Source organism: Numenius arquata, chromosome 6 (assembly GCF_964106895.1).
Source record: "Numenius arquata chromosome 6, bNumArq3.hap1.1, whole genome shotgun sequence".
Taxonomy (NCBI): Eukaryota; Metazoa; Chordata; class Aves; order Charadriiformes; family Scolopacidae; genus Numenius; species Numenius arquata.
The window spans coordinates 23,795,213-23,809,862 of NC_133581.1; the positions used below are offsets into that span (position 1 = coordinate 23,795,213).

Sequence of the window (14,650 nt, forward strand, 5' to 3'; positions counted from 1 at the left end):
AGCTTTGGTCCTTTTAAGGTGAAGCTTCATGTTTGGGAAATCAATTCAAGACCTCTGTCCCTGGAGACATCCCATAATCTCATTATAACATTACCACTCCTACTTTAGGTGGCCACACCTGAAAAAAGCTGGAAAAATATCTACCAAAAAAAGTATTTTTCAGCTGGACCCCCAAGCTGGTATGGTTGCACAGCTGTCAGGCTACTTGCTGTTGCCAGTGCAAGAGAAGAAATGCGAAAATAAAGAAGTTAGGAGAGGGACCAATCTGTTTAGTAGCAGTATGAACTTGTATTGCCTTAAGAGTCATGAAACTGTACCTTTAGGTGGCTTAATTTATAGTTGAAAATTAATTAACTTATCTTCATTCTGTAAGGAAGTTTCTTTGTTTGCATTTGGTATAACTGCATGTTGGAAGTGGGGGGGAAAAGTACTGCTGTGATTTTAATACATTTTAGTTGACTTGTTGAAGCAGTTGCTAGGATACTGGCCCCTGTACGATTAAGAAGAGGGGTCTGCTCTTGTGAAACTTTCAAGAGTGCTTTATTCCCACAGTACTATTTTGCTCAGGAAAATCTGCATACTAATGAACATAAATAAGATGAGGCAAGAATTTTTATCTGCATGTCTTGAGCCACATGGTTCGAGCCCAGTCAATTATGAGGAGAATATATGATGGAACATAATATGGATGAGATTTTTTCAGTGCAAATAGTTGAACACCAATTTGATGAGACTTGATCAGATATACTAACATGGTATACAGCATTTAACCCTGCCTTTTTTCTTTTAACTAGCCAGAGAACCAATTTTTTTAATCTGGAAGTTCCCCAAAACTGGCATAATTGCAGGATAGCATTTCTTAAATCACTGCAAATTTCTAAAGCTTGATGAAAGCTTTCTAAACCTAAAACCCAGTATGACGTGTGCAAGCTATAAGAATTTGAATAGTTATTATCAAGCTTGGGAAGTGGGCAGAACTTTCTTTTTCCTTCTGCTCAAAGAATAGAGATTATAGTATTTAGACTGCTACTCAAAATTTCTTTGGGTCTTGGTGTCTAATAGAGACCATTCGTTCTTTCTTGACATATTGATGGAGATCTGGTTTTAAGGATAGGGATAAGTAGTAAAAAAAAATTAAAGTGCAAATTGGAGTCTTGCTGCCTTCTATCCAACACATGCAATACTGCTCTTTCAGTGTGTGGGATAAAGCGTGCAAAAATTCATCACCGAATATGTTCATGGGAAGTCAGTAACGTTGTAATATTCCTAACACATTTTTCTAAGTTACTGATGATCTTGAGAAATAAGGAGGTATAACTCCGTATAGGTGGAAAATGTAGGGGTTTTCTTCACTCAAATGAAACGTTTATCTTATCTTCACTGGCTTTTAGTTTGAAATTTTAGTCTTTTTTTTTTGACAGCTTTTTGACAGGCTGAGAGAGGAGCAACCAGACTTCAAAGCAAAAATAATAGTAATTACGAGTGACCTTACACAGCCTGAACTGGACCTTAGTGAACCAATCAAGGAAGAACTTATAGAATGCACTAATATTATATTTCATTGTGCTGCTACAGTCAGATTCAATGAAACACTAAGGTGAGTCTAAAACTCAACATACTCTGGTTTGGTAAACCAATGGTACTCAAAGGGAGGGGGTAAATGAGATGTCTGCACAGTCTTTCAAATACTCAGCCTGTCAGGCTATTTCATGCACTCTGTTATTTTTGTGCTTGGTTAATTTCATGATGTCCCTTTAGGTAATAATCTTTTCCCCAAAACTTATCTTAAGCTATTGGGTTTTCATTTGGTCTTCATAGGAAGATAGAGGCATATTATTTAGACCTGCTTTGCCAGAGGTTAGAATTACGCTATTCAACATGGAAGCGTTCATTTTGTTTTTTTAAAAGCTTTAGGTAAAAAGACAAATCTGTTATTAGCACTTAGAGACTAAATAAATTATTCTTGTAGTTTTGCTATAGGCCCCTAGGCCCCTCCAGGCTTTGAGTGGTGTTTTCTTGGTTTGGGGTTTTTGGGGGGGATGGGTGCATGGTTTGGCTTGTTGCTGTGTTTTGTTTTGGGGTTTTTGGGGGGCTTTTTTCTGGCATTTTGTTTTTTTTAAACTAAATCCCTGTGCCTGAATTTCAAAGTATTTCTGAAGGGAAGCTGTTGAATTGACTAGGGAACATGCTGCTATTCTGAGTCTTCCTAACATCATGTGTTGCTCTGATCTCTGGGATGGGTAGAAAGAATATGAATAAGCTGTAGCTATATGTACTGTGCTTGCTAGTAATATTAGGGCTTCTTTCCTAATGTGTAAAAGAGAAACTAGTCTTTTAGCCTTCCTTGTTAGAAGGGGAATGCACATTTTCAGAGGATAACTTTTTGGCAAAACTGTATGTGGAGAAGGTTCTAGCACTTGCTCTCTATCTGATGAACAAACAGAAGATTAAAATACTACTCAGCTTTCTCCATGTCTTCAGAAAGTCCTTCATGAAGAAGAATAGAGGTTTACATTGGAGGGAGTAGGGAGAAGTAGAAGCAGAGGGATAAACATAAAAACTAAAAGTTGAAGACTTCCATGTTGTACAGAAAATCTATCAAGGAAATAGTAGAGAAAGGAGTACCAGAAGCAAGAAGAGATTGTATTTGCTTTTTGACAAAAACAGTGACTGGATTTAGTGCTGAAACAATGGTATAAATATACAATTCGGGTAAACGACTTTCAGGAATAGCTCTAATTTTTATGGGGGGATAGAGGTAGTAAAGCAACCTTGAGGTAAACCACTTCTCAACTCAGATTTTCTTTCAGTTGTTAAAGGCTGGCACTACCTGTCTAAGAACGCTGTACTGCCTGCCAAAATGTCATAAGGGAGCCTGTGTTTATCACTGTTTTACGGTCTTGAAATGTTAAGGAACTACCAGCCTGACAAAAGCCCAGAGGGACTTTAAAAGAGTTTGGAAGACTGCTGGAATGGGCTTTTGGTATAAAAAACCTCTGGTAGTTTCTGCTTCTTGGTGGGCCTGGTATGTTGTTCAGCGAATTAGAAAATCTGAGCATTTCTTTGGTGCTCTGTCCTCAACTCTTTCCTATCAGATGTGCTGGAATGTTTGGAGGAACCTTACAAATCTGGAGACCACCTAGATCAGCCTTCATCAGATATTTGACAGAAACAACTAATGTAAAGTTCAGAATAGTTGGGGCCAGTGGTAGGAATAAAGTCAAGAAAACAAAATACTTGGGCTTCTTTTGGAACTTTTCCTATTGTGTACTTCCTATATGCTTCTGTACCTTAAAGTGGTGTGTACAGGTCTGATTGTTGACTCCTGCCTCTGACTTTTTGAAAGAAGCAGTGAAGAGTGAGAACAATAGTGTGTTTTTTTAAAAAAAAAACCAAAACAAAACCAAAAACAACCAAACAACATAAAACAAAAAAACCCTAATTGACCAAAAAAACCCCCACACCCACTAATTTATTCAGAAGTAACATTTTCCATTGGTTTTAATTGCTTTGGGATAGCGGTCCCCCTTTCCTATTTCCTATGAGAGATGTTCTAGATTAAGGCTGTGGCTTATTGTTCTAAGGAGAAAGTTAGGACGCTGTCCATACGGCTTTTTTCTGGTATGTGTGGAGAATTTAGGAATACTTTATATACCCATCATTGAGGCATTTAGGAGCGAATTGGCTAGTTATTTCTTTTTGCTTGTTTTTTGTCTTGCTTTTTGCTAATCAAATTTCTGTTTAATTAACAGAGATGCTGTTCAGTTGAACGTGATTGCTACACAACAGCTCCTCTTCTTGGCACAGCGAATGAAGAATCTGGAAGTCTTTGTGCACGTTTCAACTGCCTATGCATATTGCAATCGAAAACAGATTGAGGAAATAGTTTATCCACCTCCTGTTGATCCCAAGAAGCTGATAGATTCTCTCGAGTACGTGTTATGTTTTATGAAGCTACTTCAGTAATCTGTAACCACTTGTTTCCTAGTAATGTAGTACCGAAAAATGGTTAGGAACCTGAAAGATGAAGAAATTAGCTTGTGCTGTCCTGTGAGTCTGACAGCATGGTGGGCACTTCCCTTTTCTGTAAAGAAGATGGGCAAAGGTTTTATGGTCACTTCCAGCTGAGCTAGATGTGGAGTTGTACCGGAGGAGTGGGATGCTCATATCTACTCATGATGCCTCCTATATGCTGAGAGTGGCAGGTTTTCAGCTATATGATGAGCTGGATCAGGAGCTATTAAACAAAAAAGCTGTGCTGTTACAAGTGTGCTAGCACTGGCATTGTGAAGGAAAGGGATAAAACCAAGATAGTCCCCTTTAATAGCAGCATCCACTACATCCACGTAAATGCCATTGCAAGATCAGACTGAGATACTGAAATAATACTACTTAACTGCTCAGAAACACAACTGTAGAATTAGTTCTGTTAGGTATTCAGAGACCGCAAACATTAAAAATCTGTTTTCTGTAGCTTTTTAGTCTTGAATTGGGCATTACTGGGAGGTGAGAGGGGAAGTTACTCATTCTATGTCTTTTTCTGTGTATATTAGGTGTCCTGAGGCCTTATTTAGTAGCTGTCAAACTCTGATACAGGTGGTAAATATGGGACAAGTCAAGTGTAATGTGATAAATAATAATCTCTCAACTCTAAATCGGTCTCTCCCTTCTTCCCTGTGAAAGTATCACCCCTGTAAGAGAAGTATGAAACTAAAAATAACTAATTAAAAAGTAAAAGATCATCTTTAACTTGTTATTATAGATAGAAGAGCACTAACATTAAGAACAAATGAGCTACTACCTAGAATGCCCATTGGACCAACCTGTTTTAATAATGTCAACTTTAAATACACATTCAAATGAAATACTCTGAAGTAGTCATATTTTTGTTTATCTTTGCTTTTCACAAGCAGGATAAATAGAACTTAAACTGCTTGGTTTGGGCTTGGGCAGCTATCTGTATTTTAGAGCTCATGGCAATGAGGGAAGGCTTTTGTAAACTTATACAAAAGTGATCTCTCTAGCCAACACCTGACTGAGACACATAGAAACAGATTTGTGTCCCTTTCTGGGCTTTACTACCCCTCTTCCCATCCCAGTTTGTATCATGAAGGAATTCTGATGCAGATCAGCTTTGATTGTAACAGAACATTGGTGAATAACAGTGTTGGCTAAATTCCATTTATGTGTCTCAGATGTTGGATGGCTGAAGCAAACAAAATCCAAGTCCTGTTTTGAAGTGGAGAACACCAAATTAGCAGGAGTTCGAGGCACATCCTTGTTGTGCTAGTGTGCTATGACTGATGGTTATTACAATTTTAAATACAAACTTCTGAATGAATTGGGAAGCAAGATGAAATTGCAAGACAACTAAATTAAGGGGAGAAACTCAGTGCTGCAGCTTGCTTCAGAGGTGGTATGTGATTGCTTAACACCACAAAGGTGGAGGGTGATACTCTTAATGTGGCTAGGACTCCTTTGCAGTGGCATCGCTTTCTAGATCACTTAATGCTGACTGAGGAGAAGTATACCAGTGTCCCAAAGTGCTGTGCCTGCACTTCATGTTTGAGAATTTAGGTGATAGGATTATTGTAAAGGAATGTACTACTTGCGCTATAGTTACTGTGTAATAAATGAATTACTTAGGCAAAAAAGTAAATAGCAATATGCTTATTTCAGTGGACACTGAATGTGCAATCCTCCTCTTATTACTGAGAAACTTGTTTTCAGTCTGTATCCTCATTTTCTTCAAAGGAGAAAAAAAAAATCATGGCAACTTTAACAACAGAAGAAAAAAGATGATTTAATGTTTAACTAAGTTCATGAATTTACTTATTTTCTACAGTACACTTTATAAAATAGTTCCAAAACACTTTTGGGACTGGGCATATGTTCTGGTGAAAGATTTTTAAATTTTTTTCCCCTTGGCACTTACTTTCAAATGCCTAGGTTTTATGGTTTAAATTGAAACAAAACGAGCAGTCGGGATAGTCTTCTATAAAGTGGTAGCGATGTCCTCAAACCAGCATAACTACACTGCTGCTGTAGAATCTCAAATATAACATTCTTCCTCAAGATCCCTTTTCAGAAGGGTTATACGTAGGTAGTTGACACATTAACTTAAATAGTAGTGTATAATCAAAATGAGTAGTAGGCAGGCTCTACTAAACTTGATTTTTTTGGCCTCTGGATTGGCCTTCAGCTTAAATAAGAGAAAACCCCTAACATGTTTTGGTGAATGATATTTTAGGAGGCTACGTGGTTTTAAAGTTAAACGCAGTATAAGATGTCAGTAGACATTTATTGTTTGATATGCAAATACTTATGGAAATGTTTTACAACTTCCAGCTGTTCAGAGTAGAAGGAAGTATGTGACATGCTAACTTCTGTGGAAGTTGGTGTTTAAATCTCAGCTTGATTTTTAGAATTTAAGTGTACTAGTTTAGTGACAGATACTGGGGCTGTTGCAGAAACATGGAATACAGAAGTGAGTTTTGACTTATTACCTGAATTTCTTCACATAATTTCTTGTTCCTCTGTGATAATGCCGTTTCTAGGGGAATGCTAAGGTTTTGGTGATTTTGGTGTGGTTTTTTTCTTTTTCTCTTTTAATTTATTTTTGCTGTGGTGGTGTTTTGTAGAAGAGATTAGATTTTTAATTTTACTTTCCAAATTATTTTTTGTTTTATCTGTTTATCCTTTTTGCATACTGCTTTTGCTTGCGCGTACCTTCCCCCGGTGAAGCAGCATGTGGCAATTTACACTTGCCTCTTATTCTGTCTTTAGGTGGATGGATGATGGCCTAGTGAATGATATTACTCCAAAACTGATCGGCGACAGACCTAATACTTATATATATACAAAAGCCTTAGCTGAATATGTAGTACAACAAGAAGGTGCAAAATTAAACACAGCCATTATAAGGCCATCTATTGTTGGTGCTAGCTGGAAGGAGCCTTTTCCTGTAAGTCATTAATTTTCACTTGATCATCTTGCCTGTAAACCGTAGTACATACTGACACCCTGTTTATCTAGTGACCTTCATAGAGGAAAATCTATTAAGACCATGAAGCTGTGGCTTGGTTGCTTCTGGATAACAGTTCTAATACAAAAGCTGTCAAATACTTTCTTCTTATATGTGAAACTTAGGGGTAAATTAATTCTAATCATAGAACAACACACTTGTGTCACAATGGGAGATGCTATTTCACACATGAAATAAATTGTCAGCTTTTTACTTCATGAGTCAATGTATATTCATCGGTTTTTCCCCTCTTCAGGATGCTTTGGTATGTCAGTATCTGCAAAAGGTGACTAAGAGAACCGGGGACTGCAGGGCATAAAGATGTTTTAGCTCTGCTTCTTCTAGTCAAACCCTGTAAACTTTGCAGGTGATGGCATAAGTTCTGTGTACTATATTGATATATATACTATATGCTTCCTCTTATGTGGGAAATTGGTGGTGAAATAGCTTTTCCAGTTTAAGACTGAAGGTATCTTGAGCCCTTAAAATCCATATAATTACTTTGCATACCTTCTTGAGTATGTACAATGTTCATGTCAGGCCAATAAGTATATAGTATCTAAATAGCGTTATTAAAGTTGAGCAAGAATGTCTTCTATTTGAAAATGAAAAATCTAATAATAGCAAAACTACTTATCTGCCTTCTGTGAGGTGCTAGAAGCTAGTCTAAAAATACTTCCAACATAAATATATTTTTACAGCCCATGCCCTGCAGTTAGTTTATTCACTAAGAATAAACAAGCTAGTACCTCACTTTGAAGGACTAGTGAATCTACAGGGAGATCTCTTGTTTGAGTCACAGCAACTTGTTACATCACCAGATTTTGCTATGGAAGAACTTCATTTGGAAACATGGAAATTAGTATCTTTCTCGTCTGTATTCTTTTCCCTCCATCCCTTACACTTTAGAAGCTTCTCAGATTTTCACTTGAAACTGCTGACTTCAGCATACTCTAACCAAATCCTTTCCCTCCCTCCTGTTCATAATAGGGGTGGATTGATAACTTCAATGGACCTAGTGGTGTCTTCATTGCTGTAAGTAATGAATATACGTAAATTTTTTTCCTCCTTTTGGAAGGTAGCAAAGCTTCATATGTTTTACTGGTGTGTCTTCTGTCTCTCTTTTTGTTGTTGTTTTGTTCTTTAAGGCAGGAAAAGGAATTCTTCGAACAATGAGAGCTTCCAACAATGCAGTAGCAGATCTTGTTCCAGTAGATGTTGTTGTGAATGCGACACTGGCTGCAGCCTGGTATTCTGGAGTTAATAGGTATAATAGGTGACAATAGACAGTACTACATATTTTGAAATTATATTTTGCATTTTAATAAATCAGTCTTGTATTGAACTTCTACTGAGGGACATGGTTTAGTCATAACTTGGCAGTGCTAGGTGAATGGTTGCACTTGATCATCTTAAAGGTCTCTTCCAGCCAAAACAATTCTAAGATTCTAATGTGTCCTGCTACTCCGCCAGGACAAAGGAATCTAAGGTTCTAACAGTGTTAGTCCCTCTGAGTTTAACTTAACTTCCTTATGCCAAAGAGGAAGACGTCATCTACTGATACTGGCTATGCCTGAGAATTACTTCCTGGGTCTTGTTGTAATCAATACTATGTATGGTAACATAGGTCATGCCACCTCTGAGAGAAGAAATGTGATAATTAAAGGAGGAGAAAAATACTGGAAGATAATATAGAAAGTAAAAAATCTTAATGTGAGACTAATGCTTTCTGCTCTGTGTAAATGATGCTGTTGAGGGAAAGTATACATTTGGGTATATCTGTTGCCTGTGTTTTTAAAAGGCTGTTTGTCTTCTAACTTGCTGTCTTTTTTTCTCCATAGACCAAGAAAAGTCATGGTATATAACTGTACAACAGGTGGCACCAATCCTTTCCACTGGGGTGAAGTTGGTATGCCATGTTTTGTTTTTTTTTTTTTTTTTTTTAGAAACGTTAATAGAAAAATAAGGTCAAATAATAAATCACAGGCTGTAATCGGTGGTCATATTTCATTTTATCATTGAAATTAGTATAATAGCCATACCTCTCAATTGTGCAGTGTATTGTGCTTTTTCATTATCTTCCATTGTTGTCTTCCCTTGCAGTGTTATCACTGTTCCATTTTGTTCTTGGCGTTTATATATTATAACAAACTAATTTCTGTTTGGTGCTGCCATGACCTAATCTTCAGAGTGTGGGTAGTGTGCAGAGAAAAGCATTGCTCAATGGAGCAGTAGTTAGTGATGTTGGGTTTTTATGCCAACCTTACTAAATACACATGGAACCCACAACTAGATGTTGTGTGCATCTGCATAATTGAGAGGTATGATAACAGTTTTGCACTTCTGTAGCTCTTTGTTGTGTTTGGCTTAAGTTAATTGTTGGTTGAGTTGGCTTTTTTTAATCTTCAAATAGCTACATGAGACTTCAGCTATTCATGTACAGGGAAAAGTAATCTTTAAGAAAGTACGGCCAACTATTTTCAACTCTTAGATATGCTGACTCAAATACAACGCACATGCCAAAAGCTTTGTAATAGTTTTTGTTATAAATAGCAATACGAGCAGGATGGCATGTTAAAGCTGCGTATTAGCTTTCAATTTTTTGAAATTGTTTTAGAAATAGTGTTAAGATCAGATTATTGTTTTTCTTTCAGTTAACTTCAATATTTAAATCTCTTATTTCTCTTTACTGCTTTCTCCATGCTTTTTACTTGCTTTTGCCCATTTTATATGTATCTACATTTATAAACCTTATGGCTTTAGCGAAACCTGGAAGATTGCTGACTTCATTTATATCCCAGTTTGAATCCAGGTATTGAAACACTGTATAAACGAAAGCATAAAGTTACAAGAGATGATTAAAAGGAGAATGAATTTCAGCATAACTTCTTAAGACACTGATCCTGCATATCTGTCACATACAGAATTTTCAGTTGTCAGCAGGTGTTTCACATAGTCTCATCCTAATTGCTCTCTTCTTAATGCTTAAATATGGATAAGTTGTTTAAAAAGTGTCATCTGAAGTACACTTCAGATGCTTGCAAAATCCTCAATTTGTTTTTAAATTATTCTTCACACAAGATCAGAATAGCCTTCATGAAATATAGATGACTATTTAAATAGCTTTACATGCTGTATAAATTTAAATTGCTGTGAATTTTTGAAGCCAACTACTTTTAAGGTAGGGAAGAGGAACAGAAAGAGAGAAGCTACAATAAAATGATACAGGATGATGAAGGCATAAAAGACCTCTTGATTGTAATAAGAACCGGTTCAATAGTATTTTAGGTTAAAAGCTTATGACTTTGTTTTAGTTTTCTGTGGATTGTAGGAGAGTTAGGGTAGTTATTTAAGTAACATAATGACGTAAATATTGTACACTGTAATGTACTTTGAAAACCATTGAATTTTACATGGTTATTATCAAAGCTGTTACGCAACTTTTCTTTCTCAGAATATCATGTAATTTCCACTTTCAAGAGGAATCCTCTCGAACAGGCCTTCAGACGGCCCAATGTAAATCTAACTTCCAATCACCTTTTATATCATTACTGGATTGCTGTAAGCCATAAGGCCCCAGCATTCCTGTATGATATCTACCTCAGGATTACTGGAAGAAGTCCAAGGTAATGGTGACTAGCTCTGTCTTGTCTGTTCCTCTGACTTTTAAACAAAGCTGTGCTTACACTATGATGTATATTAATTATTTTTTTCTTCCCCTGAATGCTTTGTGACTAAAATTCAGCCTTTTTTTTTTTTCTGAGAACAGGTCCTTGAATTCAAAGTGACTTTCAACTTTCTAGCAAAAATGAGGATGTTTTTGTTGGATAGTTTGGGGGTTTGAGTAGTCAAGGTAAACAGAAATACAAGATCTAGCTAGTGATGTTTGTTCTTGAATAATAAATATTCAAAATATGTTGATCCTTTATCTTTTCCTACAGAATACCACATTAATTTGAATTACAGGATAAATCCATTAGAAAGTGCAATAAGGGACCCTGACTTCATTTTTCAATCCAACCCCTTCTTGCATCTCTATCTGATTGCAGTCAGCCATACAACTGTGGTTTTGCATGATCTTTGGCTCATATTGACAGGTCATAAACCACGGTAAGAAGGAGAGGGCTAAAAATATCTTGCTGATCAGGTGGTGGAGACTTGCAAAGAAGACATGGCATGGGTACTATCTAGATTTACTAACTATAAGCAATAACAATCCAATTGTTTCTGTGGTTTCAAGAGATTAACGACTGGCTCGACAATGCTGTCTGAGATGTCTTGGATCAGAATCCTAGTCAGTCATTAAACTCTAGCGGCTTGGATTAAGATTGTTGTTGCTATTATAAACTGAAAATGGAATGGGAGATGGAGTTAATAATTGTGGGTTATTCCTGATGATACAACTTGATCCGATATGTTGGTTTGTATCATCTCAACATTCCATTCAGTTTATAATATTTACACTAGTATCTGGTTAACTTCTGAAGTGGTGAAATGGCATAGCTCTGCTAAATAGACTAAATTACATAGAAGGAATATAAGATGTCACTTAAATTTGTTTCAGATTTGCCAAGCCATATTAACTTAACTCATTGCCTATGTTATGTTTTCAAAAGTATTTGTCCTCAGACTGTCTAATAGCTCCACTGGTGACAGTGGATTAAGACAAGTGAGTATTCATTCATTGTCCTGTAGTCTAACTCTGTCTTACAAGGAGGGGAAAAGTTCTGTAACAGGCTTGGCACTGGATCAATAGAAGGAAGCCATGTAAGTGGTTTGTAGCAGAAAGTCTAAACTGTCTTGGGTTCTGTTGTTCCAAGCCTACAATAGTGTAGTAGTCACAGCGACAGTAGTGGCAAGAGGCTGTTCCTGTATAGTAATCTTCCCAATTTAAAAAGATGTCTTCAGATCAAAAGAAGGTATTGAACATACAAGTTCATAGTTTTAGGTTCTTTTCCAGTTTTAAGTTATTCTTAATAAAAATTGATAGGAATTCCCTGACAGATATGAAGACTTCATCACTCACTAAAAATAATTAGACTATAAATGCCAACCTACTGTCTTTCAAATGGCTAGGAAGTAGTGCTGCCAGAATCTTGTCAGTCTTTAAAAGGCATCTAGTCTTTAAATACTTGACCAGTGATACTAAAACAAGGCTGTGAATAATCATGCTATTTAGAGTACTCCTAGTGTTATATATAACACTATATTTTTTTACATATAAAAATAAATATGTATATTTTATAACACTTGGTATCCAAAGATGGAATTCAGAACTTTAATCAGTACTATTACAATTGGTGACACTAAATATGTATTTTCTAGCCTGTGAAGTATTACTGATATGAGCATTCCCAATTAGTTTAACGTAACAGTGGGTGGGTGAGTTTCCTATCATGCACAAGTTTCCAGTTTGAAGGAGAGATACGAGTTTCAACTAAAACAAGCTGTCGTTCAGTCATGAAGGTTACTCAAATGTATGTGAAAGAAAAGCTTTGAAATTTGATAGCCAGCCCACTTACAGGAATATAGTTTTCATTATATAGTGTGTGAGGTTTTGAAGCATTTTTAAAAAATGGAGTCTTCAATAGGAGCAGTAGAAGCAAGTGAAGAAGGCAGTTTGGAGAACCACCTGCTGTAGGAGATCAGGTTCAAGACCATCTAAGGAACCTGAAGGTGCACAAGTCCATGGGACCTGATGAAATCCAGCCACAGGTCCTGAGGGAACTGGCAGATGAAGTTGCTAAGCTGCTTTCTATTATATTTCAAAAGTCATAGTTTGGTGAAGTTCCTGCTGACTGGAAAAGGAGAAACATAATCTCCATTTTCAAAAAGGGAAAAAAGGAAGACCCGGGGAACTACAGGCCAGTCAATCTCACCTCTGTGCCCGGCAAAATCATGGAGCAGATCCTCCTGGAACCTCTGCTAAGGCATGTGGAAAATAAGGAGGTGATTGGTGACAGCCAACATGGCTTCGCCAAGGGCAAATCATGCCTGACAAATTTCATGGCCATCTACAATGGTGCTACAGCCTTGGTAGATAAGGGGAGAGCAACAGACATCATCTAGGTAGACTTATGCAAAGTGTTTGACACTGTCCTGGATGACATCCTGGTCTCAAAATTGGAAAGTCATGGATTTGATGGATGGACCACTCGGCGGATAAGGAACTGGGTAGATGGCTGCACTCAAAGGGTTGTGGTCAACGGTTTAATGTCTAAGTGGTGGCCAGTGACGAGTGGTGTTCCTCAGGGGAAAGTACTGGGACCAGTGCTGTTTACATGTTTGTTGGAGACATGGACAGTGGGATTGTGTGCACTCTCAGCAAGTTTGCTGACAACACCAAGCTGTGTGGCACGGTCGACACGCTGGAGGGAACGGATACTATCCAGAGGGACCTGGACAGGCTTGAGAGGTGGGTCTGTGTGAACCTCATGAAGTTTAACAAGACCAAGTGCAAGGTTCTGCACCTGGGTTGCAGCAATCCCAAGCACAAATACAGTTGAACGCAGAATGGATTGACAGCAGCCCTGAAGAGCACCCGGTGACTTGGGAGTGTTGGAGGACAAGAAGCAAAACATGAGCCATCAGTGTGCACTTGAAGCCCAGAAAGCCAACCGCATCCTGGGCTGCATCAAAAGAAGTGTGGACAGCAGGTTGAGAGAGGTGATTCTGCCCCTCTACTCTGCTCTCGTGAGACCCCACCTGGAGTACTGTGTCCAGCTTTGGAGTCCTCAACACAGGAAGGACATGGACCTGTTGGAATGAGTCCAGCAGAGGGCCAGGAAGATGATCAGAGGGTTGGAGCACCTCTCCTATGAGGACAGGCTGAGAGAGCTGGGGTTATTCAACTTGGATAAGAGAAGGCTCTGGGGAGACCTTATAATGGCCTTCCAGTACCTAAAGGGGGCCTACAGGAGAGATGGGGAGGGAGTCTTTATGGGGGAGTGTAGTGATAGGATGAGACGTAACAGTTTGAGACTGAAAGAGCAGAGATTTAGATCAGATATTAGGAATAAATTCTTTCCTGTGAGGGTAGTGACACTCTGGAACAGGATACCCAGAGAAGCTGTGGATGTCCCATCCCTGGAAGTGTTCAAGGCCAGCCTGGATGGGGCTTTGAGCAATCTGGTCTAGTGGGAGGCGTCCCTGCCCGTGGCAGGGGGGTTGGAACTTGATCTTTAATGTCCCTTCCAACCCAAACCATTCTGTGATTCTATAAATAAATACACAGATGCAAACAAAAGCAAGATGTGCATGTTAAATCTGATGGGCTTCATGTGTTGTTTAATAATAAAAGAAATTTGAGACAGATCTTTACTCTTCTATGTTTTTTTTCTAGTCTGGCTCAAAGTACTTTGAAAGCTGCTTTAACTGATGGGCTGGAGACAGTCATGGTATAGGGATACTATTGTACCCTATATTTATTATTGTACCCTATATATATACCACTATTGTTGATGTGGTCATTCTGTCCAGGCAACAGAATCGTTTTAATTACCAGGTAGCATGTTCTAGGAAACTTCTAAAGCCTTGCAAACGTTTTTTGATATCCTTAAACTCAATATAATGCTGTTCTGAGTCAAGAATGGCTGGCTTAATCTAAAATGTGGCCTTTTGAGCAGT

At 37.9% G+C, this 14,650-nt stretch overlaps 1 protein-coding gene across 4 annotated transcripts in view; it reads left to right on the forward strand.

The window, feature by feature from the left end:
• Window positions 1-14,650, forward strand: part of FAR1 (fatty acyl-CoA reductase 1) — a 40,652-nt gene that overhangs the window by 14,513 nt on the left and 11,489 nt on the right. For 3 of the 4 annotated variants that reach the window (XM_074150011.1, XM_074150012.1, XM_074150009.1), the window contains exons 3-9: window positions 1,422-1,597; window positions 3,753-3,932; window positions 6,787-6,964; window positions 8,015-8,059; window positions 8,173-8,291; window positions 8,866-8,933; window positions 10,479-10,650. In XM_074150011.1, the coding sequence (XP_074006112.1) occupies window positions 1,422-1,597; window positions 3,753-3,932; window positions 6,787-6,964; window positions 8,015-8,059; window positions 8,173-8,291; window positions 8,866-8,933; window positions 10,479-10,650 (938 nt within the window). Of the gene's footprint in view, window positions 1-1,421; window positions 1,598-3,752; window positions 3,933-6,786; window positions 6,965-8,014; window positions 8,060-8,172; window positions 8,301-8,865; window positions 8,934-10,478; window positions 10,651-14,650 lie in introns of all 4 variants that reach the window. The other variant, XM_074150010.1, reaches the window with a different exon arrangement.